The 26,574-nt window shown below is 42.7% G+C and overlaps 2 protein-coding genes across 4 annotated transcripts in view; one reads left to right on the top strand and one right to left on the bottom strand.

Annotated features, from left to right (window-relative positions):
* Positions 1-26,574, top strand: part of LOC308326529 (uncharacterized protein) — a gene marked incomplete at its 3' end in the record, with an annotated part of 119,993 nt that overhangs the window by 8,901 nt on the left and 84,518 nt on the right. The window lies entirely within an intron of this gene.
* The window catches only part of slc38a3b (solute carrier family 38 member 3b), a 39,914-nt gene continuing 14,166 nt past the window's right edge, over positions 827-26,574 (bottom strand). The window contains exons 4-17 of one of the 3 annotated variants that reach the window (XM_080785634.1): positions 24,842-24,923; positions 24,618-24,733; positions 19,151-19,224; positions 18,397-18,489; positions 16,008-16,089; positions 11,044-11,126; positions 9,746-9,804; positions 8,350-8,517; positions 7,449-7,528; positions 6,390-6,490; positions 5,080-5,204; positions 4,510-4,654; positions 2,955-3,058; positions 828-1,421 (exon numbers count right to left, since the gene is read on the bottom strand). In XM_080785634.1, coding sequence (XP_080641760.1) covers positions 1,317-1,421; positions 2,955-3,058; positions 4,510-4,654; positions 5,080-5,204; positions 6,390-6,490; positions 7,449-7,528; positions 8,350-8,517; positions 9,746-9,804; positions 11,044-11,126; positions 16,008-16,089; positions 18,397-18,489; positions 19,151-19,224; positions 24,618-24,733; positions 24,842-24,923 — 1,417 coding nt within the window. In that variant the 3' untranslated portion in view covers positions 828-1,316. Of the gene's footprint in view, positions 1,422-2,954; positions 3,059-4,509; positions 4,655-5,079; positions 5,205-6,389; positions 6,491-7,448; positions 7,529-8,349; positions 8,518-9,745; positions 9,805-11,043; positions 11,127-16,007; positions 16,090-18,396; positions 18,490-18,711; positions 18,884-19,150; positions 19,225-24,617; positions 24,734-24,841; positions 24,924-26,574 lie in introns of those variants that run through there. The other 2 variants (XM_080785635.1, XM_080785636.1) reach the window with 2 other exon arrangements.

Below are 26,574 nucleotides of genomic sequence, written 5' to 3'. Positions count from 1 at the left end.
CAACAACCTATAACCGTCTTTGTTTTCGGTGAAGACATTGTAAGGAAAAACACAGTCCCTGGCAGAGAGACGTCACTAATGCTATGGACCAGAGCTATACAGCAGCACTGTATGCTACACAGGCACATCCTGACTGTCAATTTAACTCTGCGTGTTACCTTTATAGTTCCAGTTAAACTGACATTTAGGGTTAGGCTGAGTAGCACAGTAATACCGCACATTAAACATGTATAGTGTGTTTGCTGATGTATTCCTGTCATCAGTTTTTACATTATATTATATATTGAGGAGGTCACCTACAGTACTAGCTGCAGTTATTGTGTAAAATGTCACATTGAAATCCATAATTTTGATATAGATAAATAAATAGGAGGCAACAGGAGATGGGTGGGTCAGGTGGCCACTATAAGAAATGTAGTATCCATAGCTACAGGATAAACCTCTTTTGGCCATTATGGACAGATTGGACACACTGCCCCACGCATTAATGCTATGTCACAACAACTCGTTTTAAAAACACCCTGCTTAATCACCATTATTCCAAAAAAGCATAAATACATCACACCATTGAAAGTAATAGCTGAAAACCCCCCAAGATGGCGCCACCTGTCCATTGAACTCAATGGACGGGGGGGCAGGGCGGGCTCTCGTTCTAAATAGAAAGGATTTAGATTTATAGACCCTCATTAGCACAGTGGTTCTCAAAGTGGAGACTGGGGACAACAGGGTTCCTTGATGGAGTCCCAGGGCGTCCTCAGAAGAAAAAAAAGAGGAACAGTTGTCAACACTTAACCCATTTAGGCCTGATTTCGAAATTATCTAAATCCAGTTTTCTGAAATAAAAAAAAGCAGACCTACAAGCTCGTAGCGCGCCACTCGGTGGCGCGCTATGAGCTTGTAGATCTGCTATTTTTCAATAGTTAAATTATAACCATGTTTAAAACACAAAAAGGGGTTCCTGCCCAAAATGGGTTAAGCCCTATTTCAAAATAATAAAAAAATAGCTACTATACAAGCTCGTGTTGTGAGATTGTAGATGTGCTTTTTTTATATTGACAAACCCTCTCTTACGGGGTTCCCTGGAACAAAATCTTTTCAGATTTGAGGGTCCTTGACATGAAAATGTTTGAGAACCTTTGAGAGACTATGAAATGTATTTTTGTTCAAATAATGTGTGCCATTATTGTAGCTGAGCAGTATATTGAACAGGATGTGAATCAGGTCCATATGGTTTGTGTAGTGTGCTCTGCAGTAGTCATCACCCATCCCTAAAGTCTACCCAGACACATACGTATGTTTGAGCACAACGCTGCGCTCTAGTGGCCACCTCCAGAACTGCTATTCCCTGTTGCCCAGTCGATGGTGATGAAGCTCAGGCTCATCACCATGAAGGAGACGCCCAGCGCCGCGAAACAGGAAGCCTGTGCGTTAGAGAAACAGAAAACGCCATTGGCCCGAGATGGTACTTATTCATCAGTGGTTCTCAAATAGTCCTAGCCCCATAGATAGCACTTTATGTAGACTTATATAGCATTTTATACAGACTTTATAGCATGTTACGTAGACGGCAATAGAATAGCATTTTATGTAGTCATAGCACTTTATAGTATAGTATAGTATAGTATAGTATAGTATAGTATGTATAGTTTATATGTATAGTTTAATTATATAGATATTCCACTGTTGCGTTCTTAGCTTACGCATGTTTCATGATAACTACTATTTATGTATGTATTGCCATGATTTCTGTTCTTGCCTAATGTAAATCGCTCTGGATTAAGAGCGTCTGCTAAATGCCTACAGTGTAAGTTTGTGTTGGTATGTTATGACGGTGTGTTGGTATGTTCTGACGGTGTGATGCTCACCACTATCTTGGGTCTAGACAGTGTAAGTTTGTGTTGGTATGTTCTGATGGTGTGATGCTCACCACTATCTTGGGTCTAACAGTGTAAGTTTGTGTTGGTATGTTCTGATGGTGTGATGCTCACCACTATCTTGGGTCTAACAGTGTAAGTTTGTGTTGGTATGTTCTGACGGTGTGATGCTCACCACTATCTTGGGTCTAGACAGTGTAAGTTTGTGTTGGTATGTTCTGACGGTGTGATGCTCACCACTATCTTGGATCTAGACAGTGTAAGTTTGTGTTGGTATGTTCTGACGGTGTGATGCTCACCACTATCTTGGGTCTAGACAGTGTAAGTTTGTGTTGGTATGTTCTGACGGTGTGATGCTCACCACTATCTTGGATCTAGACAGTGTAAGTTTGTGTTGGTATGTTCTGACGGTGTGATGCTCACCACTATCTTGGGTCTAACAGTGTAAGTTTGTGTTGGTATGTTCTGACGGTGTGATGCTCACCACTATCTTGGGTCTAGACAGTGTAAGTTTGTGTTGGTATGTTCTGACGGTGTGATGCTCACCACTATCTTGGGTCTAGACAGTGTAAGTTTGTGTTGGTATGTTCTGACGGTGTGATGCTCACCACTATCTTGGGTCTAGACAGTGTAAGTTTGTGTTGGTATGTTCTGACGGTGTGATGCTCACCACTATCTTGGGTCTACAGTGTAAGTTTGTGTTGGTATGTTCTGACGGTGTGATGCTCACCACTATCTTGGGTCTAGACAGTGTAAGTTTGTGTTGGTGTGTTCTGACGGTGTGATGCTCACCACTATCTTGGGTCTAGACAGTGTAAGTTTGTGTTGGTATGTTCTGATGGTGTGATGCTCACCACTATCTTGGGTCTAGACAGTGTAAGTTTGTGTTGGTATGTTCTGATGGTGTGATGCTCACCACTATCTTGGGTCTAACAGTGTAAGTTTGTGTTGGTATGTTCTGACGGTGTGTTGGTATGTTCTGATGGTGTGATGCTCACCACTATCTTGGGTCTAACAGTGTAAGTTTGTGTTGGTATGTTCTGACGGTGTGTTGGTATGTTCTGATGGTGTGATGCTCACCACTATCTTGGGTCTAGACGTCATTGGTTCTTGTTCTTTAGGAACTATACGGATGTAGAAGACGGCTGGGAAGATGAAGATGAGGCAGGGAGCAGATGTTGCACCTGCTCAGAGAAAGGCAGAAGTTAAGATGAAGATGAGGCAGGGAGCAGATGTTGCACCTGCTCAGAGAAAGGCAGAAGTTAAGATGAAGATGAGGCAGGGAGCAGATGTTGCACCTGCTCAGAGAAAGGCAGAAGTTAAGATGAAGATGAGGCAGGGAGCAGATGTTGCACCTGCTCAGAGAAAGGCAGAAGTTAACCGCTTTATCTGGTATTTTTATAAAAACATAGGCCTATCAGATTTGTTGAAATTGTTTTGACATTTAAAAATCTTTTGTAGCTTTTCTTTCCACCTGTGGCGCTATACTCTCCCTCTGCCAACCTGGGGAGATCCCCGAACTGAGCTCATTCTTTCTTCAATGCATGAGGAGTGAGCAGGCCGCTTCATCACCTGACAGGAGGAGTATCCCCGGTAGGACTAGGAACACGTTATTCCAACCAGCTCCTTTGCCCTCCATCAGGCACCCCGGCTGACCAGGGGGAGGCAGTATAGAGACCAGGAGGATTACATGCTTTTTGTAAGGGTACTACCTACCTACCCTAGGGAGCTGTAAGTGATTTTGTTTTTGTTAAACAAACAAACAAAAAAGCTCTTTCTGTGAGGCATTTAGAATATTTTGTTCAGTGTTCTAAACCTAACTCCATCTCTCCAGCTCTGCATTTCTGAAGTAAACAGAAAATACATCACCAATTTCATCTGGAAAGAGCACCCATTTATAGCCTGGGTTCCAGCCTGATTGGCTGCTTTCCGTGGATTTATATCGTCGCTACTCAGTCTGGCCAGCAGGCGGCAGACTCTCATTTCATTACCCTGTTACATAGTTGTTGCTGATACGACATCAGCCAGCACCACTCTATCTATGCTTCTCACTGTTGAAAGAATAGCGCCAGTTCGAGGCTCGAGTGTAAAAATGGATGATGATAAGGAGACATTGCAGGGCAACAGCAGTAGCTGCGCAGTGCGCATTGATACGATGTCAAACTGGCGTTTTGTCCCTAGCCTCTCCACAGACCAATCAGAAGCCACGAGTCCAGTTCACCCTTGTGTCCCGCCTACCTTGGAGATGACACAACAACAGCTGTCATATGTGTTTGCATGCAATAAATATGTTGTGCGTGCATGCATGCGTGTGAAAGCAAAAGTCTTGCCGTGACCAGTTCCGTGAACTCTGTGGCACAACAATATTGACTTGTCCGTGTGTTGATACCAGGCTGATGCAACACGTGTACACGTCATGGCATTTTAGTTTTCCTTTTAGACGAGGCAAGAGGTATCGGGAACTACGCCCCCTCAACTAGTGTTGGGCAATAACTTGGAATATTACAATAGCCAAAACAGTCTCTCGCGCGGTGCAGTAGTAAAGTGCATACGAACGTTGTTCAGGGAAGGGAAGCCTATTTTCGGTTAATATCCACCAGCCCAAGAAGCAGCAGCAGCCGGACGCGGTACTAACCGATGAGGCCAAAGATGCCTAGGATGTTGGGAGCGAAGATGACCAGCATGTTGATCACGCTGAGCAGAATGACGGCGATGGCGATGTGCCGCAGCCAGTTGAAGCTCTGGCCGGGGAACAGCATGTGCTGGATGGCCCTGCGCACCTGCAGCCGCAAATGACCACATCAGTTAACCCATTCTGAACGGGAACCCATTTTGGTGTTGGCATCATGTTATGCTTTAGCTATTGAAAAATAGCAGATCTACAAGCTCATAGCGCGCCACCGAGTGGCGCGCTACGAGCTTGTAGGTCTGCTATTTTTGAAAAATCGAAGAACGACTGACATTTTTAGAATCTGATCTCAGGTCAGAATGGGTTAATCAGACCAGTGTGTGTCCAGTGGAAACCTCGTATGAATCTGATCTCAGGTCAGAATGGGTTAAGCAAAACAAATCTAAATAACAAAAGCATGTGATTTGAATGAAGATTGCTCTGCATGGTACATGCATCAATACTCGATCGCGACAAGCCACAGAGAGTGGCTTGCTGACAAGCAACACGCTGTACTAGTACGGAGATCTGACTTACGGGGAACAGCACAATGGGGACAGTCAGCGTGACGGCGGTGAGTACGGCCACTCTCACACACAGGATCAGAGTGTCGTACGGGTCGATGCTGCTGTATGTGTGCAGCAGTTCAGGCTCTACGCGACCTATGGGGTGGAAAGACACAGCGTTTCATGGATACACACTTCTCTTTATCCTGAAACAACACCTTAGTTATACTGTAGTAGTTTCTGAACACTGTAAAGCTGTGGGTCGCAAAACATTTAAATTTCAATGATGCCGAGTTTGATATATACAGTACATTAGTACCCCGTTGTATATCTGCTACTTTGGCTACTTTTGTTAACATTTGAACGTGAACGTGGTTATGTCTGTCGGTAATAAATATTGAACCAATGAAAAGTAGTAACAAGAGTATTAACCCAGTGACTAAAAAATAACTGTATTGGATCAATTGGAACACAGGTTATTTTTCCCCAATTCCTGACAAGTAACAGTTGTAACAGGACATACCGTAAGGTTTCCTCCCAACAGCAACAATATTTGTTTCAATAAAAATGTCAATCAATCAGTGCCCCTTTTGAGCAGCAGAGATATTGTGCTTTGAGCTTCAGGAAGTACCTCTTGTGAACCAGTATTGTTCCACAGGTGCTATGCGAATAAGGTTACTTATATTATTTGTATATATTATTATTGTTTTTAATAATATAGATTCATCACAAGAGGTTGCATGGACCTTATATTTAGAAATTTGTTCAAATTACACAAGTAAGCAAATTGTATCATTTTCTTCTATCTAACTCTAAGGAACTGCACATGCTATGCAGTATGACTCCTTTTGAAGGTATATTTGATGCTACGGTGTTGTGCAAATAAGGATAAATTATTAGTTTAACTTCATTATATTGTTTGGAAATGAGGTGAAACAACACCAATGCACCACAAGAGGGAGCAAGGGACATGCATTTAGAAAGCAACACAAACCAAAGAATATGTCCTGGAAATATATAACCTCATATACTGTAGATATTGTCGGTGTTGGGCAGAAACCTTGCAAAAACATAACTTTTCAGGAATTGACAAAAAAAAAAAAAAAAAACTGTTCCAATGGATTCAATGTAGATTTCTGCATTTATTTGATACGAAACAGACAGACGTTGTAGCAACTTTCCACCTACCATCCCGGTTTTGGATATGTCATTATAGGTGAAAATTGTACCAGATTCTCAAAAATGGTCACAATAGCCAATCAAGCACACGTAACGTGTCACAGCACAGCATAACGTGAGTGTGTAGATGTAGAGAAAGGCCAGGGGGTGATATGCTCTTACCATAGAAGGTCAGGTAGCCAAAGAGGGCAGCCAGGAAGTACATGGTGTACATAACAAGAATGGATATATTAGACACCTGTTGCATCCTCTTCGTAGTGGGGCTGAAATGACACCACAGATGGATGGTTAGGGGTTAATGTGATAATTCTGTTCCACCATGTGTGGAAAGCACAATTTGAAAAGGATTTATCTGAGCTCATTAATAGAGAGCTACTTATTGAACAAACATTCAGTGATTGCTATTGGAACACAGAGCAATTTAACACCTATTTTTGCCAAAGAATATCTGTTAAACCTCCTTGAAGCTTATTGATTACTCACCACATGAAGACTTGAATTCATGGATATTTTTTTAAGTTTGTGTCGCATTCCTAAGCCAATTTTTTGATGACCAACAGTGGTTCCCTATGGAGACACAAAGAGTCTCCAAAGAATATCCATAAATTCAAATCTCCATGGAGTGAGTAATCGTTAGGGAACTTGGTGGTGAACTACCCCTTTAACACTAGGACGTCGGAGCAGCCGTTTTGACCGATTTTGAGATTTTAAATTTGATTTTCTTAGCCCATGAAGTCCAGAGAAAGTTCCCCTTTATATTTATCGTACTTCCCTATAGGCTGCTTTTGTGGTCAAAAGTGGTTCCATTAATGTGGACAACAACGAAACGGTATTACTGACTTGACCCACATTCCATGAGAAAGAGAACTACGCAAGAGCAAAAAGCAGGAACTTAAAAAGTGGAACTGCAAGATATGTTTGTTAACCCAATCTGAACGGGAACCCATTTTGGTGTTAGCATCATGTTATGCTTTAGCTATTGAAAAATAGCAGATCTACAAGCTCATAGCGCGCCACCGAGTGGCGCGCTACGAGCTTGTAGGTCTGCTATTTTTGAAAAATCGAAGAACGACTGGCATTTTTAGAATCTGATCTCAGGTCAGAATGGGTTAATCAGACCAGTGTGTGTCCAGTGGAAACCTCGTATGAATCTGATCTCAGGTCAGAATGGGTTAAGGAATTCTAGCAGGTGCCACAGTGTGTAAATGAAGTGTGTCTTACTTGCGGAGCTCAGTGTAGATGGGTAGCACCTCTGGATGGCACACGAACGCAAAGGCCAGGATGGGAACGGTGTACGCCGTCTATAATCACATGCACAACCATACGTCATATTATCATTCATTATTTACATGAGACACGACTGTTTGTCTGTTTGTATGCAAAGTACAGTATGTCATTCTGTTTGCAATGACACAGTATACCCTGTATCGTCAAATCCCAACACAAAGTCCACAAAACCTGATTGATTACCGTTGAAAGTTTGTGTCAAAGTATTTCTATTCCCTCGCCTCGTTATGCTTCCTTGGTGACATAAGATTACAATGTGAATTTGATGTTTGAATGTTTGGCAATTTGTTGCTCCAGTGGCATGTCCTGAGGTGGCACAGTGCCACCCCTGGAATATGAGGTACCCCCTTTTGTGTGTTCGGAAATACGCTCAATGAGAGCGCTGGAGTGCTCACAGGTGTTCTCTGGACTGGTACCACAATGGAAACAAGCCCCCGGGGATTTTTGTGTTAGACTTTCATCACAGTTGTTTTGTTTTTAGTACTGTACTGCCGTACAGTAACCAAACTTGTTAATTAAGTAATAATCAATCAATCAATAAATCGTTCAGAATAAGTGCTCGGAGCAGCGGCGGCGTGCTGGTTTTTCTGAGTATTTGAACATTTGTGTCAACAATGATCGTAGAATGAAGTTTCTTTGCAAAATATGATGGTCCTGGCTTCTTGTCTACCTATCAGTTCATGCTGGTGGACATGTCTGTCTATGAGTCCATGGTGAACAAACATGTCTACCTGTGAGTTTAGTGAACATCTCTACCTGTCAGTTCATGGTGCACATGTCTACCTTTGAGTTTAGTGAACATCTCTACCTGTCAGTTCATGGTGAACATGTCTACCTTTGAGTTCATGATGAACATACGCGGTCCACAGTCTAAATCATCCTCCGCCTCGTGCACCAGGCCGTTGTGGGCGATGGTGGAGGCGTTCAGGTGGAGGTGTGCAGCCGTGCTGTTAGACGTGTACTCCTCGAATGGACAGGGAATCTGGAACTTCTTGTAGATAACCTGCAGAGAGACATGGACATAAACATGAGAGGGGAATTGCAGGGTTAGTTAAGCACTTAAACCCTCGGGACAGCGTAAACTAGACCCCATGGCTTGCTTTAATATGCCTTTACTGATAGTGAAGTGAAGTTAGACAGGAGACTGAGAGAGAGAGAGATGGGGAGGGACATGCAGCAAAGGATTGGGACTCAAACCTGTGTCGTGTTATGATGCTAAAATAGAAGCCATTGTTCTTGCAGTTCGCAGGTAGGCAGGTTTCTGAACTGTCCACAGCCCTCCTCAGAATGAGTAGACAGAAATGGTGGCATCTTATAATTATATGAAGATAATGGGTTGAACATAGGTGAAGTGCTCCTCTGTACTATTTTTTTATTTTGTCGTGTAGTAATGGCATGCGGTGAAAACTACGATCTATGAGGTGAATGGTGATGCCAAAAATAGGGATGCCAGGTTGAAAGTGGATAAAGAGCAGGAAACAAATGGCAGCTTTTGGAGATCAGCATCACATGAAGAGACAGACGAACGCATAGAAAAGGGTACTTTAACACTAAAGCCTAATTTACACACCGTAGGCGTTCTATAATGGTGTTGCTTGCTGAAACGAACAGATTTTCAGGCTAATTCAACACATTATGCTGCAACACGTTGTTCGCTTAGAATAATATTCCTTTTGCCGGCAAGTCACACTGTGAAAAACCATTTCACTGCATATTAGTGTGAGTCAGTCTTAAGCACTTTGGTTTCCCTCCCCGTCTCCCCTTTGATGTCCTATAAGCAGCTCTAACATTCCTCTATCAACCTGAGTGCAAATACCACATAGTGCTGCAAACAGAGCTGTGTAGAGAGGGATTAAAAAGTGATGCCAAATCAGACAAGTCAGCAAAAAAAATATACCACCCCATACAGAGCGCCAGTCCGTGACGAATGACCGCCTGCCTGCCAGGAACGCTGCCATGCGCCATGTACTCACTGCAGTGGGGGAAATGCCTCGCTGTGCTTGGTTTCACACCGGTGGTGCGCTACTGGTGGTGGACAGTATAAACTAGGTACATTTACTTGGCTGCTGACTGTACTAAAGTAATTCTTTGTTATCTTATGACTTTCACAGTTTCACCCCACTACATTTCTGGGAAGGCACCCACGGGAGCCCAACGTACAGAAATACATGATGAATAATTACCGCCCACCACTGTGGACAGAGGAAGAGCCATAGCGTCCAGCCACTTACTGCGGAGAGGAAGAAGACCATGCAGCTGAGAGAGAAGCCGCTGGTGTAGCCCAGGTAACCTGTGGACGGGGAACGAATGGCAGCCTTTAAAAATCACAGTTCCCTATATTGGACTTCAGGGGACAGGACTGGGGGGGGGGGGGGGGGGGAGTATTATGATTTATAAATCATTGCTGTCAGGCAGAAACCTCTTATGTCCTCATTTTAACTATTTATTATTATTTTTTTAATTAATGCCCTGGCCTATTTCATCCAAACAACAGGACAGCACAGGAGATGCTTGGTTGACTACAAGGGCATGGCTGGCAACTTATTGGAAGCGGTAATGGGGAGTCGGCTGAGCCCACATGCCTGCACCAAGACCCGGGAGATGGAGTCGAAGGAGAACAGAACATCTACCACACCCGGCATTGGACCCTGCTGAACCGCCTCCGTATACTGGGGTTGGTCGCTTCTAATCGTCCATGAAGGAGTGGGGCCTGGCAGACAGCGCAGCATGCGAGTGTGGTGAGTCTGAGCAGACTGCCGAACACACAATCACCACCTGTCGTCTCCTTCAGAGGCTGGTCTCTTTCCAGAGACAATGGTGTGGCATTGCGACACTGAGCCGGACATATGACGACAATACACAAAATAACTACTACAAATACTACAGTGTCACACAAAAGGGCAAAAATAACAGATCTGCAACCTAAAAAAAATGTAACCCTGAAAAGCGAATAGTATTTTGGACATGAGGTTTCCACCGGACATCAACGAAATGGAGATAGTTAACCCATAGTGTGTAAATATGAAGGGGGGGTATTTGAAGATGTATTCAAGATGACGTGTGTATTTCCTGTATGCTGGTTCATTTTGGTCACATGCAGTCACTTTAGGTCAGTGTATGGTTCTCAAAGTGGGTCCGGGGACCCCCAAGGGATTACCAGGTGGTCCCCAGCAAACCTTTGGCAAACCTTTAGCGATTCAAAAAATAGCAGATAAGCTCAAACACATCAACTTGTACATCTGCTACTGTTGACAAAGTTTGAAATATGGAAATAGTTTGGATAATAATGAGTACCACAGACAAAAGTCCTGACCCCTTATCTATCATTTATACATTATGGATAAATAGTGTGGACTTGACTGTTTTTCGTCTGTGGCATTCATTATTTTTGTATAAATCTTCTCTTCTGGGGCTCCCTGGCAGAAAACCTTTTCAGATGGGGGTCAGTACAATTTTGAGGTCCTTGACATGAAAAGGTTTGAGAAGCACTGCTTTAGTATAGGTGCGAACAGGGAGGGGTTGTACTCACCAAGCTGTTTCATCAGAGCCAGGGGCAGGATGATGCTGATAGAGACCATGATGACTAGGTACTTGCCATTCATGTACCACAGACTGGAATACAATTCAAAAAGAGAATATTTCATATTATTCTAGATTCACACATGAAGGGAAATATTTCAAGCCTTTGCTTTCCTCATTTTAAACTTGATGATTGCAGCATACAGCTCATAAAAATAATGATATACATTTTTTAAAACAAAATTATATTCCTTACATGCACACATGAACTTTACCATGATATTCAAAATGTCTGACATGAATGTCTGACATGACTTGTGCTATGTTGCTGGCTGCTGCACTCAGCAATAACAACATTAGGAGCAATGTAGCACATTGTATACCAGTATAAGAACCTAAGTTCTTATACAAGAGTAGGACCAATGAACCACTTTCAACCTGGCATCCCTATGTTGTACTGTATGTAATAATAGGGGAAGACTTTCCCACATTTTCAACGAATTTAAAAAGCCTTTGAAAATAGCAAAACACTGTTGTGATCTTTTAAATTGTTTTCATCACACATCTGTTGTTAATTAGTATAGTGACTCGGGAGTGAGTATTAATAAGTGATTAATTTCCAGCATGAAATCTGATGACGGGAGATCTTTGTTGCATAAGGCAAATTGCACAAGGAAACATTTTTTCGTTGCATAAGTCTGAAGAGTTGTGTGACAGCTCGGAGGCATGGCAAGAGTGACGGTGACATATACATGTACATGACACCGACACTGTCAGCGACATTTATGTCACACTACCCCCCCCCCCCCGCCCCCCAACCCAAACAACCATGATGCCAAGCAGCCATAACCCCTCCAGACACACTGTACTATCGCCATCACCATCACATCACACCAAACATTCTGGCCTTCTTGAAGCCATTGACCTCACAGAGGTTCTGCTGCAGAGGTGTGACAAAGCATGTGAGTATAATAGCACAACCTCCATAGTTATGGAGCGGGGTGGCAAGGCTAGAATTATTTGTTATTAGTAGCACCAACTACTTTTGTGCGACTCTTTTGTACAACTATCATTTACAAAAAACACAAAAAAGTTGAAATACGGAGTTACAAGGTTTTTAAGCCTGACTGCGACGATATGTGCGCAGCGATGTCTTCAGCCACAGCTTTGCAGAGCAGTAATTATAACAACGCATGGTTAAACACTCCATTGTGTGTTTAAACCCCCTCACTGGACTCGTGTTGTCTCTCAGATCCTGGCTATCGGAGGCTGCTTTTGACATAATAGCCCCGGGGGTTACTATGTTGAGACAGTTTATTCTTAACCCTCTCAACAACGATCGCCTCGCTACTGGCTCCATTGATCCACTTGATCTGTGCAGGGTTCAAGTGCACTGCGGGACGTGGTGGGGGGATGGGGGACGTGGTGGGGGGATGGGGGACATGTCCCTTGACAGCAGAGGAAGTCCCATGTCCTTTGAAGGAGCCATAGGCCAGCAGGGTCAAGATGATCAGTTTTCATTAGGGCCATGGTGGAAGGTATCTAAGTACATTTACTTAACAGTATGTACTGTTACAAAGTTGTATCCTCAATAAATCTATATATAAAAATATGAACAGCAGTAGGGGATTATCGCCTATTCCTATAAATATGTTTATATTACAATAAACATCAGCTCAGTGGCCTTGTGGTTAGTGTCCCACCTGACACTGGGAGGTCATTAGGGGTAATAGGGGTTCAATCCTCGGCCAAATAATACCAAAGATTACCATGTCATTGTCATATGACATGACGTTTCTGCAACAAAACAGACAGTTGTAACAGGTGTAAATGTACATAATTTGACATACTAACGCCATGTCCATGAGGTGTACTTGTACATCAAGCTAAGGAAACAGGAGATAGACCTATGGGCCACATCGCCCCGTGAACCATTGGTTCCCATGGCTACATACTTATTTTCAATGAACACCTGTTTGGAATCACGCTTGACGTCATACTTGATAGATAACACTGAAATAACACTCATCTCACTGCAGCTGTCATACTGTACTTCCTGACGCATTCAGCTCATGGGGACTTGTTGCTACAGTAGACACGTTCACGTTCAGATTATTTGTGTTTTGTTGTGTTGTTTTGGAGGCATGTAGTTGTCCCAGGTAGGTCGCCTCAGTGCTCTATGCTTTACTATAGGTCCTCTCCTGTACTCTACACCAAATAAAGAGCCAATCTGCAAGCTCCCAGCGCCTTGCGCTGAGACATGTGGAGAGCTTGTAGATCTGCTATTTTTGCTGAATCTTCAACTCTAAAATAGGGCTTAAGAGTTTAATAAGACTAATCGACTTAGCTGAAATATATATATATTGAACAAAAATAATCTGAATGAGAATGAACCCCCATGTTTGGCATGAACCCACGTAGCCTCCTCTCCCTTCCAGCCCAGAGTGAGAGATCTAGTCTATCTGCCACCCACACCATGCACCTCACAGGCTATTTAAAGGACATAAACACAGTTGTCTCCTTCTGTTCTGGAACTCTGACGCCACGGAGGGGTTGGAAACCCCGGAGGCGTGGTTGGAAGTACTCTGATTTTATTTGATTTTTTACTATTACTATTACTGTATGTAATGTTTTTGTGTATGAATACAAATGTATTTTGTCCAACCTGTAAGTATACAATGTATACAACTGGAGTGGCTGTATTTGCTCTCCCTGTTCTATTGAGACACAATCCGTCTGTTTATATAATAGACCTCAATTAAAGGCTAAAGTAAAAGTACCTCAAAAGTAAATTAAGGCAGTAGTTCATTTCCACCCCTGGTTGCTGGCTTCTGTATAACTGTGTATGTGACCATGGGCTGCTGGCTGTTATACTTGACCTCTGGGGGTTGGCACCCATATCTCATCAGCTGCTGTTGTCATTTAAGCATACACACATGTATGTGTGTGTGTGTCTGTGTGCGTGCGTCACTGCGTGCGTGCGAGCGAGTGTGTGAATGACATGTGTGAGTTTGTCCGTTTAGCACCCTGCATAGTCAAACATGAGTGGCATGCCTTTACATTAACTCTCTCTCTCCATATGATTTCCACGCTGAAAGTTCACACGGTATTCTTTATTTACAGCCCTGCTGCTCTCTGCGATTCATATCAATATAGCTACAGTGACACAGAGACAGGAAAGATGGACTTAAAGCACAGGGTAACTGCCGACCAGGAGTCAAACCGGTGACACAAAGAAGGCATTTAGCAGCCATGTGGTATGCACCACAACTATTCAGCCATCAGTCGCACCGACCTACAAGTTTGTTCTATCTAGTGGATAAGTGTTTGCCAACATTGGTGGGCTGTACTGGGGATGGGGAAGGGGGGGCAATTCTGCCATATGAGCCTGTCAACTCGAGGGCTTGTTTTTAGATTTGGCCAGGTGAGTTAAGCTGGGTCCACTTCAGCCATGTATACGCCCATGTGCACTACCACATATGCCTTTGTGGAGTGGAACACATTCCCTGATACCTTCCAAAAACCTCCAGGGCCCCTCCTTTTCGCTTAGCCAATAACCAGCCACCAACGAAGTCACACTACGTGCTTTGGATTCATGGGTGGTGACATTTTTATGACTGGCCAACGTGACTGACAAGATCTCCAGACTCCAGAGAACATGTTACATTGACTGGCCTTAATCTTGGCGGGAACCCCTATTGGTGTTAGCATTATGTTATGCTTTAGTTATTGAAAAATAGCAGATCTACAAGCTCATAGACGAGCTTGTAGGTCTGCTATTTTTGAAAAATGAATGATGACTGACATAGAAACATAGCTTTTTCAGAAAACTGTCAGGATGTAGAAGACATTTTTAGAATCTGTTCTCAGGTCAGAATGGAAAACTGTCAGGGTGTAGAAGACATTTTTAGAATCTGATCTCAGGTCAGAATGGCCTTAATATGAGTGCGTTTGCAGATACAGTACGTGTGCACTGTGCACCACTCCACTGATGGTGAGGCGACACCTTGGTGCGGCGCTCCTTTTCAAAACTAAAGCATGCTTAATCTATTCCATCATGCAGAGATGTAGCTCGCTGAACTGAATGTAGGACAGACAAGTGATACAATGGATCTATGGGCGACTGTGGCTCAAGAGGTAGAGCAGGTCGTCCAATGATCCATGGGTCGGCGGTTCGAATCCCGGCTCCTCCTGTCTACATGTCAAAGTGTCCTTGGGCAAGACACTGAACCCCAAATTGCTCCCGATGTGCTGGTTGGTGCCTTGCATGGCTTCCGCCGCAGTCACTATATGAATGTGTGTGTGACTGGGTGAATGTAATGCACAATCTATGTAAAGCGCCTTGGATAAAGGCGCTATATAAATTCACCATTTACCATTTATCTATAAGCATTGTAGATCTGCTCTTTTTGGTACACGACACCTTGATACTACAGAGCATAAACCAAGTAGGCTTGCACGTATTTCTGGCTTTGCATCTCATTCAACCTTTAGTAGCCTAAATAATCACTTTACTTTACGTTACTGTCATGGTTACTGTTTCGTGAATCGTGATGCCAAGGAAGTGACTTGCTTGCAATGTTTCAGAAAGTTTGTTCTTTCTGAAACATTATTGTAAAGTTATTGTAAAGTTGTGCCATAAGTGTTGCTCATCCTTCTTTTAATCACTTATGCTCTATTTGATAGTTTTACAATAAAAAAACCCCCATTAAAACTGTTTTTAAAATAATTGATATTATAACACAATAATAATCTTCACAATATCCAATATCGGTCCAAAATATTGTGATATTTGATCAACGCAACTCTAACATTACAAGCCATGTCATGTGGCGACAGCAACCTGCTATTTGTTAAACAAAATATGGAACGAAATAACATTTTGAACATTTTCACCTATAATGACATAGAGACATATAGAGAGACCAGGTGTAGAGAGGTTATTCGAGTGGAAGGACAGTAGGTAGTACTCACTCAGCGGTGGGGTCTGCTTTCAGGAATGCTTGGATGACAAGTGGTAACTCTGACTTCACAATGAAGAGGTAGCTGGACATAGCTGGAACAGAAACAGTGCATTTAAACGTATATTGTGTGTGTGTGTGTGTGTGTGTGTGTGTGTGTGTGTGTGTGTGTGTGTGTGTGTGTGTGTGTGTGTGTGTGTGTGTGTGTGTGTGTGTGTGTGTGTGTGTGTGTGTGTGTGTGTGTGTGTGTGTGTGTGTGTGTGTGTGTGTGTGTGTGTGTGTGTGTGTGTGTGTGTGAGAGAGAGGAATACACAGACCCCCCCCTACGGCATGCTTCGGGGCCTACCAAAACCTACATAGGTTGAGATGTAATTTCCCTTTGGGAGCAGCAAGAACGGTGTGTGGATGTTCTATTATGTTTGTGTATGGAAGGAATACATTTCTAGTAGGAATAGTGGCTGATTGAAGGCTCATAGGGCTTATATGGTGCCTCAACACTGAGCGACGCTCTTCACCAGGGGCAAGGCAATGCCGTGAATACAGTATCATTATTAATCATAAGTGATGCACGACCCCAACAGGGCAGGTCATGACTCACTGTGTGAGATTATGTTATGTGAAATCCATTTGTAATCATTAGCCCCACTTAGCTGCATGTGACCTGACCTCGCTGTGGAAGAGGCTGAAAAAGCTAATAAAACAGGTCATGTTGAAACCTTGTATGTACAAAACTTAAACATTACACCCATGTACAGTAGTTATTATTTTGGTGAAGCTCTTGGTAATTCTTTTCATTGGTTCAATAAAACCCACTTAACCACACTTACTTGCTAAAATAATGCATCGAGAACCTTTAGTTACATGGGTAATTTAAAATTTGTGTTACACATGTGCGACTGTATGATGAAGTAGGGCATTAATTTACAAAATATATATATGGAGATACAAGGTTTCTGCCCAACAACAACAATGTGATTTATGTTCATAGTGTCTGTGAATCATCTCCATACATTATTGAATGGGTCTTCAACACAGGAACCCACTTGAACTCTAGTAACATCCATATTCTGGATACCGAAAACAGTACAGTCTACAAGCTCACAAGAGATTTGGTATAGATTACACATCACTCTGAAGCTACAGTATCTATGAAATCAATGGAAAAAGTTCAATATGAATAGAACGGCCACCACCACCTTGAGCAAGGCACTGAACCCCAAACCTCTCCAGTGCTCAACAGTATATAAGACTGTGGTTGTACTGAGCAGTTCACAGGTTTTAATGTGTTTATGTCTGCAGGGTGTAGCTGCTCAGAGTAGATTAACATATATATCATAATTGATTGTTAAATGTGCTTTATATCAATAATCTAAATCTGCAAGATAACTAGTAGTAACCAAATATGTCAAATATATGTAGTGGAGTACATCATGAGATGTATTGTGGGAGTAGAAGTAATAAATATCATCCTTCAGTAAAGTAAAAGTACAGTAACACAAAATCTTAAATACAGTACTTGAGTTAATGTACTGAGTTACTTTCCAGTTCCACCACTGGCAGATGGTCTCAGTAAGACACAGCCTGCCCACACTTGTTGTTTTTCAGTGAGTGCCAGGAATTCTCACTAATGCCAGTATAGCACACTCTCAAATCCTCAGTGATATACTCTGAAAGGGTCAAAATGTACCCAAACACGTCAGTTTGAGTCCCATTGAGGCGGCGGAATCTTGCTACACTTTACACTCTCAAATAGATGGAAATGACTGACTGACGCTCTTGAGTAAACAGATTGTCACCAATGTCATCCAATCCGGGCCGACCAAACTCATACACAGGATAGGAAGAACAAGTGGAAGTGATGAAACAAAAAAGGAACAATATACAGTAGAAGAACTGAAGCTGATGAATGGGTTCTCGCTCCTGATTAGATGAAATTGTTGACCAACCTTAAAATGTATTATTTTTAATGAAGAACTTATTGTAAGATATCACTACGTTTAAATTGAAATTGAAAGGATTTACCCAGAGGAAGTTTTATATTATATTATTGCTGTCGAGTGGAAATCTCCATATATTAACTTTTTAATGTTTTTTCTTAAATTAATTCTGTAAGCTGAAAACGCATCGCGGTGTGACATGTTTTGAGTTAGTGGATCTATTATTTTTACTATTGATTTGGGGGGGTGGAACGACATATTTTCAGATGGGGGTCCGCAGCCAATATAGATAATTCTGGTTGTCCTTGACAGGAAAAAGATTGAGCACCACTGACATAGAAACATAGGTTTTTCAGAAAAATGTTAGGACCTTTTTTCAGATCTAAATGGTTTATATAAGGTGATGTGATTTTTCACTGCCAAAGGAGAACACCTGCAGAGACAGTGGCTCGCTGCATGACTCACCTCCAATGTTTTGCAGTGTGATAGCGATGCCAGCGGCCATTTTCCCTGGTGTCCCGAAGGCTCTGTACCCCAGCTCTTCATAAGCTCTGATTCCTGGAGGCAGGTGCCAAAACAGCAACATATGCACAATATAGTGATGATGATAATATAGTGGTAGATATTAATAGTTACATAGCTACATGAAAATGCAAACGCAAACTAATTGTGTAAGCTATTTTGTTTTTCTTTTCTTTTTCTTTTACATTGGAAACTGTAAACTTTGTTATTTTTCGCGCGCACCCGCACACGCGCACACACACACACACACACACACACCTTTTGAAAAATATGTACTGATGGAGGGGAAATGAACTGGTTGGAATAACGTGTTCCTTCCACGCGCTACGTCCAACCAGGGAAACTCCCCCCTGTCGGGTGCAAAGGAGCAACTTGGACACTCAGTCATGAAGGAAGCATGAGTTCAAGTCCGTTGCTCTCCCCAGGTTGGCGGAGGGTGTGTAGAGCCCAGGATCACATTAGATGATTGACACAGGGGTGAAAAATGCGTTACAAAATCGTGGGATAAAAAATAAAATAAAAAGGTCCTGGTGGTGCTATAATAGGCCAATCTGAAAAATGCCACCCAGGGGAGTGTGTGTGTGCACAGTGTCAGGGTGATCTGGCCAAACCCAGATGACTTGATACTGTAGGTGTTGAACCGTGAAGAGGTTTGTGTCTGTAGGCGTTGAAGCGTGAGTCATATAGAGCAGCTTACCCACAATGCCTGCGGCTTTGAGCAGCAGGTGGATGGAGTAGGAGGAGAGGCCAGCTACAGCGGTCAGTAGAAACCTGCCAGGACATGAAGAAAGGAAAAACATTTCACAGCAAATCATACTTACCGTACATTATGTTTTTTGTACCATTTATATAAACATTTACATAGTGTGTGTTTTTGTTTGAATAGTGTAGTACATGAAAGTGTGAAATATGACCTGCATTATATATTTAAGCAATAATACACAAAAGGGAGATATAATAGACTAGTGTGAGATATACTGTAGGTACTGTGGCTATAGGCTCATGTAGGCAGCAGGGCTGGAGATTATAAGCACAGAAAGTGAGACACCTGGCCTTGTGTTTAGAGTGTCAGCCCTGAAACTGGGAGGTCGGGGTTCGATCCCCGAACCGGGTCATACCAAAGACTGTAACAATGGGACCCAATGCCTCCCTGCTTGGCACTCAGCATCAAATGGTTGGATTGGGGGGTCAAATGATTCCCGAGCGTGGCACAGCTGCAGCTCACTGCTCCAAGAGATGGGTCAAATGCGGAGAACAAATTACACTTCGATAACGTGTGTGTGACAAATCGTTTGACTTTGACTTTGACCTATGCACACCAGATGCACACGCAACGGAGAGACATGTCATGCCATATAATTAAAGCAAATTTCCGCTTAACACGAACACAGAGCGGCCTCTGTCAGAGTAATATAAGCTGTTCAACAATACACATTCATTGTATTGTTTGTTTCTGAATTATATGTGTAACAGGTTGATTCTCAGTCCCACAGAAGGTGCACATTCTGCTGTGACATGTGAATCTAATATACTCGTGTTTATCTATGCAGATGCTGTAATTGGGAAGCTGCCTTGATTGCCTGAAGAGAGCTCTGATTGATTGCTTTAAGGGGGAGCATCTTGGTTGTTGCTAAACGCTTTGTGATTTGCTGACTGCTTAGGCCAGGGGTGGAGTCAGGAGTCTATATAAAGGGGAAATGGCTCAGTAGAGTTTGGGCTGCCATGGGGAGAGGTTGACACCAGTACCTCTCTGTTTAAGTTATGTTCAGTTCTGTTTGAGTTCTTTCTTTTCTTCAGTTATTTCACTTCTGTTGTCCAGGCCTGGAAGACATTCAACTTTATTTCTCACCTGCAAGTCTGCCTCATGTCCAGTATGTCATTTTAAAGGTTTTATTACTGACAAACAGCCCATCTACAATCCCACTTGGTAACACATGGGGTGGCGAGTGGCCACTTGAGAATAATACTTAATAAACCAGAATCAATAAGCAGAACCAGAATCGGTATCAAACCCCAGCTAAATTCGAACGCTACCCATCCCTATACACGTGACATCGTCACCATACCCGGAAGTTATGCGAGAACGCCTATACTGAGTGGCAAAAAACGACTTTCTGGCCATGACAGCCCATACATCCAAACGGAAAAGTCCTATCTGATTGCATTAAACAACGTTAAACTCGCTCTGCCACTCGATTTGCCACATACTTTATCCATGCGTATATCTCTATTGGGAGGTTCCTGGTTCGATCCCTGCCTGGCTCCCCTGGGTTAGTGTCAAAGTGTCCTTGAGAGAGACACTGAACCCCTACTATAGAGAATAAAATGTTTGAATTCAATTGAATTGATTCAATAATTTGTAATTAATAGTCCTTCGTTGTTTCCACTTTCATTGAAATCGCTTCCATTTCCATGAAATCTCGCTATAGACAATGTGGTAGTGCTTGCAAGTTGTTAATAGTGTGCTGTGATAATAACCTTTGATTCTGATTCTACTAGACAAAAGGTCATTCAATACTCGATTTTGCAGTAGCTGCAAATTTATTCAGTTTATATACAGCTCATAAGCTAATTTGCTTTAATAATATGCTACGTTGCTTTATTGTGTCGTGCGCTGAATAATAGTGGATCAGTTATTTTAACAAAAGAACATCACTGTAATCAGCTCTTTTAACCCATTAGGAAAGACATTGGTTCTGCTGGGGGTTTCATAAGGAGAGGTCATACAGTAAGCTTGCAGTCTTGAAAGTACATGGGTATTAAAACATGAACCGGGCTACCTGATCATATAACTAATCCTAAAGGCTTTACGTTCCACCTAATATGTATTAATAAAGAGATTACCGGTACTTCTTTATGAAGCCTGGCACAGTTCATTATACCAAGGACAATGTCCAGAAACTTCAAAGCTCACACACATGGTCAGCAAGCATTTACATTTCTTGGCAAGGCCTACTAAAACCGATTATGGTTGGCAGCGTCTGAGTATCTGCAAGGGTATGAAGACAGTGACATGGTTGTGATTAATGATTATTACTACAATTTTAGGCATTTAGCAGACACTCTTTATCCAGAGCGGCTTATAATAACTACGGTAAACACATACATCAAATGCAGAGAGACAGTGTATTGCCTCAGCAAACTATTACCTTTGCGCGGACCGGAATTGAGGAGATTACTGCTCAAGTACTTCCATTTTCCCGTCTCGGCATATGAGAGGAGAAGAAAAGGCTAATGTTAGCATTAGCTCACGCTAGCCATCTTTCTCTTGAAATGTTGATATTTCAATGGTGATGCTGCGAAAAATCTGAAATCAGATTGTCTGGATGTCTGATCAGCACAGTGGACAGCGGTGTAGTTTTCGAGAAAAAGGCCAGAGAGGATCGTAATTATAACAGTAGTCTACACATGTGCAAGCACGTTCTGTGCGTGCGGGGGTGAGCAAGGGGTTGCCTGCATGGTAGTCAACACTAGGTCAAGTGCTACAGGTTAATAGGTGATTTGAAGTCTGAAGAGGTGATTCCTCAGATTAGGGTGGAAGTGATTTGTATTTGTAACTACTGAGAGCGGAGAATGGAGAAGGCACATCTGCAGACACAAACTGTCCCAACTCTTAGAGTGTACACTCTCAGAGTTACGTTAGCACAGATAGTTTTACAGTGTAGCTTGGGGTGCTAGAAATAAAAACTTGTATCAAACAGGGGTTCCATGGCCTAATGCATAATCAAACTGGGCAACCTTGAAATGAAAATGCTTCATAATCGCGGTGTTAGATGGTGACAACATGTACGGCATGACACTGCTATGTGCAATAAGTGCAAATATAATAAGCAATAAGCAAGTATAATCTGACACCACAATGGCCACAGAACACATAGCTCGATCATGACCCAGGGAAAGGCGATCTTGAGGGCATTTAAAATCCCTCCCAGTTATGAGGGTCAGTAATCCTACTCATACACTGTAAAGTCCTCAGTGTTAGCGAGTGTAACCCAAATGACCCAAGTGGACCTCCAAAGGGAGGACTTTACTTGTGTAGGTGAAAAGGACATTTCCCACAACCCTTTCATCCCCAAGAGTGGAGTTGTGGCCCACTCTCAACAGAAGCAGTGGACGGCTGGACGCTAGGTCACGCAGCACTGGGTGGCCTGGTCAGCATTCCTAGAAGGTCGGTCAGAGGGGGATCCCAAACCCACAACCTTTCTGCTGAACGAACCAGGGCCTTATGCATACAGCCGAGGATCCTTGCAAGTGTAGGTGGTAAAGAGGTTATTGGAACACAACCCTCCAAACATGCATGTGCTGAGTTTTAAGAGATGAAAGAAATAATCTTTTGTCTCTATGAAATACCACAGAGTGGGTGTGTACGCCCTATCAGTCCCACTGAATCACAGAGAAATGCTATTCAATGGGTCCTGACTTGCAGAATATTCTGCAAGGCACCAACGTTCTCATTAGAAGGTTATTGCTGTGCCTCTTTGGGAATCAGCTGAATAAGCAATTGGTACAATGATGAGCCCTAGAATTGTGTGCCCTTACATATGAGGGCCACACATATATTACATATTACAATGTTGTTTATACATGTGACTTCGATATTTATCAGGAGAGGAAGGCCGCCCAACACTATTCTAAAATAGCCGAACTACAAGCTCAAAACGCAGCGATGTATTTTTACTACTTTTGTGTGACATTGCAGTATGACAAAGTAGGGCATTCATTTATGAAAATCACAATCGTGTGAACTGAGTGGTGTAGAGACGACCCTATTAGATTAGCCTGGCATTGGCCATCCTGGGAACATCTGTGAACCCACATGATCAGGCGGGCCACTGCCAGGATACCTATAGAGTCTCAAATCTCTAACATTAAAGCCTTTAAGAATCTCTGGCATGGAGCCAACTGGAAGTGGATTCTTCCTGTTCCCAGGCACTGTGGCAGAGAGGGCAGAGGCTGATACCGATCCTGATCCTGGAAGCAACACAAACCCTATAGCAGGGGCCACAGTCTGGAGTGAGGTGGGGCTATTCTGGGCTAAGGCCTTTCTGGGGCCTGAATGCCACAAGGAGGGTGGGCAGGCGGGCTGGGGGGTGATGAGAGTTAGGTATATCATGGTCAGTGTTGCCATACCTGCTTATTATAAACCACTTCTCCCTGTAAAGTCGTTTGTAAATATTGGTACGTGTTTAAAGTGCTAAAACCTGATTTTTATAGTATATTAACTCGTGTAGCTGGGGACCCCCTGTGTGCATGATCATGTGGCCACAATCATGCATCTATTTGGGCTTGTTTTCATAGACCCGTCTGCTTGTTTCTCTCGTAAAGTCTGGCAACACTGATCATGGTACAGGATGTGTCATGTTACTAGGACCATTTATCACCCTAGCCCTTCCCCTGAGTGAGACTATAATCACCCCATCAAAGCACTCCATAGCAGCAACTGGGAAATCATTCTTAGGACGTCACAGTGCTACAATAAAGGTTGTTTCTATTTTCAACTCTCCTCTGACCATTGTATTTAAACATATACCACCCTGTGGTTATTTCGCAGTTAGTATGCCTGCCGTTCATGCTATAGCCCCAAAGTAGTCTCACACAGCCAGAGGATCGGATGAATCCGCCCATCTCCACCAAACAAATCGCCTGGATTGAATTTGTGTTTATTTGGACGGCCGACGAAGGCAACCGGTGACAAACCTGTTGCAGGCTACAGTGTTAGACCCTTGCATACAGTAGGGTACATGTGATGCACGCACATGCCATAATGTAATGTCACTCTCCATTTATGACTGTAAGATCTTCAGTGTTCATTTAATTCTGCGAGTGTACAAATGGAACCAAATTGACCTGTTAAGTGTCCGTTTGGTTCCAGTTGTAAACTCTTGGGAGTTACACATCTGTAAGGGTCCAATTGGTTCTCAACTATCAATCATTTAGCTGGGAACTCCTTCTACTTCAAGGACCCCAGGGGGTCCTAGCACTCCTTTGTTGCGTATTTAGATTGATGCTAGTTATGTTGTTTTCTTGTTATTTAGACAGATGTATGTATTGTATGCTACTTGCTCTTCCACAGATGCTGAGGATATTACTTAGATGGTAGTCCATTTATGTTATTTAGGCAGGTGCTAGGTTTGATGTTTACCTGCTATGAGTGTTTGACTTACAAGAAGAGGAGGACACCAGTGTTGGCCATGGCGTAGGCTAATCCCAGGATTCCACTGCCCATAATAGCATTCCCCAGGTTGAACACAGACATACCGAAAGAGGTTTTGCCCTCAAACTGGAAGAAAATAAATAAAAATAAAAAATAAGACACATACACATACTTCAAAGCACTTTCAACCCACAAGCACTTGGTGATAAGTCTGTATGAATACTGGTCACTCACATCTGTGAAGCGAATGGGTTTCTTTCCATCTGCACTGGGTAAGAACTCAGTGCACTCCAGCATTCCATCCGTATCATCGAATCTAGAGAACACATGTGAAAAGTGATGTTACTAGATGCTCCCTTAAACCAACTTGGACTATTGTTGACATACTGTTCTATAAGCTGTAGAACTGTATTCACTCTAATTCATGGGTTTTCAACAGGTGGTCCGTGGCGTGGACCACTGGTGGTCCATGGAGGTATTGCATGTGGTTCCTGACCATGCATTTAGTAATGTAGGATTTGTTGATTTGTTTTAAATGTTCTTTCCACTAGTTGAGAAACCGTGAACTGAATGACCTGGTGACCTATGATGAGTCCATCCATGTAGTCATTTACTGACGAGTTGGAGTTCAAGAAATTCAACAGAAAAAAAGGGAGTTAAGATTCTCAAGAAGGGGGAAATGCACCGGATTGTCTGGTTGAGTCATTATTATTAGGACATTTTACCAGTAGTAGTCAACGGTTGAGAAACAGTGGGATGTATATACATGGGATGCATAGCAAGTGTTAATACCTTATATTTCATGTTGTGAGTTTGTAGAACTGTTCACAGTGTTGCCAAGTCTAGTCATTATAAGCTACTTTGGACTTTAGAGTTTCTTTAAAATATTGGTGGTCCTTGACATAAAAATGCTTGAGAACCACTACTCTAAAACAACATTGGACAATGACGTGTGACAGTCAGCACTATAGTTGCTTATTTTAGACTTATTTTCTGACTTTTTTGGATTTTCTGACTTGGTTCATAGACCTGGTTGCTTGTTTCTCTCTCAGTCACGAAATGTGGCAACCCTGGTCAAAGCTGTGTATGTTGTGAGTTGTGATCATATTGTGATATGTGGATGGTGGTTTGGTTTGGTTTAGCTTAGCACACAACAGCTAACATGATGCAGCAGGCTGCTGCCTGGTTATGGAATATGGATATGGACTCCATCGCTGCCTCTTTCTTTTCTAGTAAGTAGAAGTTTTTGTTGGCCTTGCTGTTTACTGTCCCTCTCACAGACTACAATTTACAATTTACAATTTAGGCATTTAGCAGACGCTCTTAATCCAGAGCGACTTACATTAAGCAAGAACAAAAGCATGGGAATACATCACATAAAGACATTTATCATGAAACATGCGTAGCTAAGAAAGTAACAGTGGAATATCTATAATGAAACTATACATATAAGCTATACATCTATACTACTATGCTACACATATGTACTATGACGTGCTATGACTACTAGAATTGCTATCTAAGGGGGTGGGGTAAGTGCTATGGGCCATGATGGAGTCTGAAAAGGTGGGTTTTCAGACTACGGCGGAAGATTGGGAGTGATTACAAGTCAGTGACTACAAGTCAGGGACGAGTGCACTGACTGTCTGACTCCGTCTCTGTGCAGTCTCCGTGCAGTCTACCACCCTATTAGTTTGCATTGCACAGTGGGCTCAGTGCACTATTTCCGAACGCGCCCCACACGCACACACGTGCGCGCACACACAACCCGCCTTCTGGCCGCTGTAGACCATGTCAGCTTTTTGCCTCTCCCCTGTGTAGGCCTACTAGTAATTGTACTGTTCATAACTTAACTCAGCATGAGAATATCTTTCATTCAAGCCTAAAATAAAGTGTTTCTGACGATTTTGAAAAATTGACCTTTTGGAGCTAAAAATCGGCAGCCATCTTGAATTTGAAGGTGTAAA

The sequence above is a fragment of the Protomyctophum bolini genome (genome assembly GCF_963924005.1).
Source record: "Protomyctophum bolini genome assembly, chromosome: 2".
Classification (NCBI taxonomy): Eukaryota; Metazoa; Chordata; class Actinopteri; order Myctophiformes; family Myctophidae; genus Protomyctophum; species Protomyctophum bolini.
The sequence above is the reverse complement of the archived record's forward strand: the minus strand, read 5'-3'. Positions and strand labels throughout refer to the sequence as shown.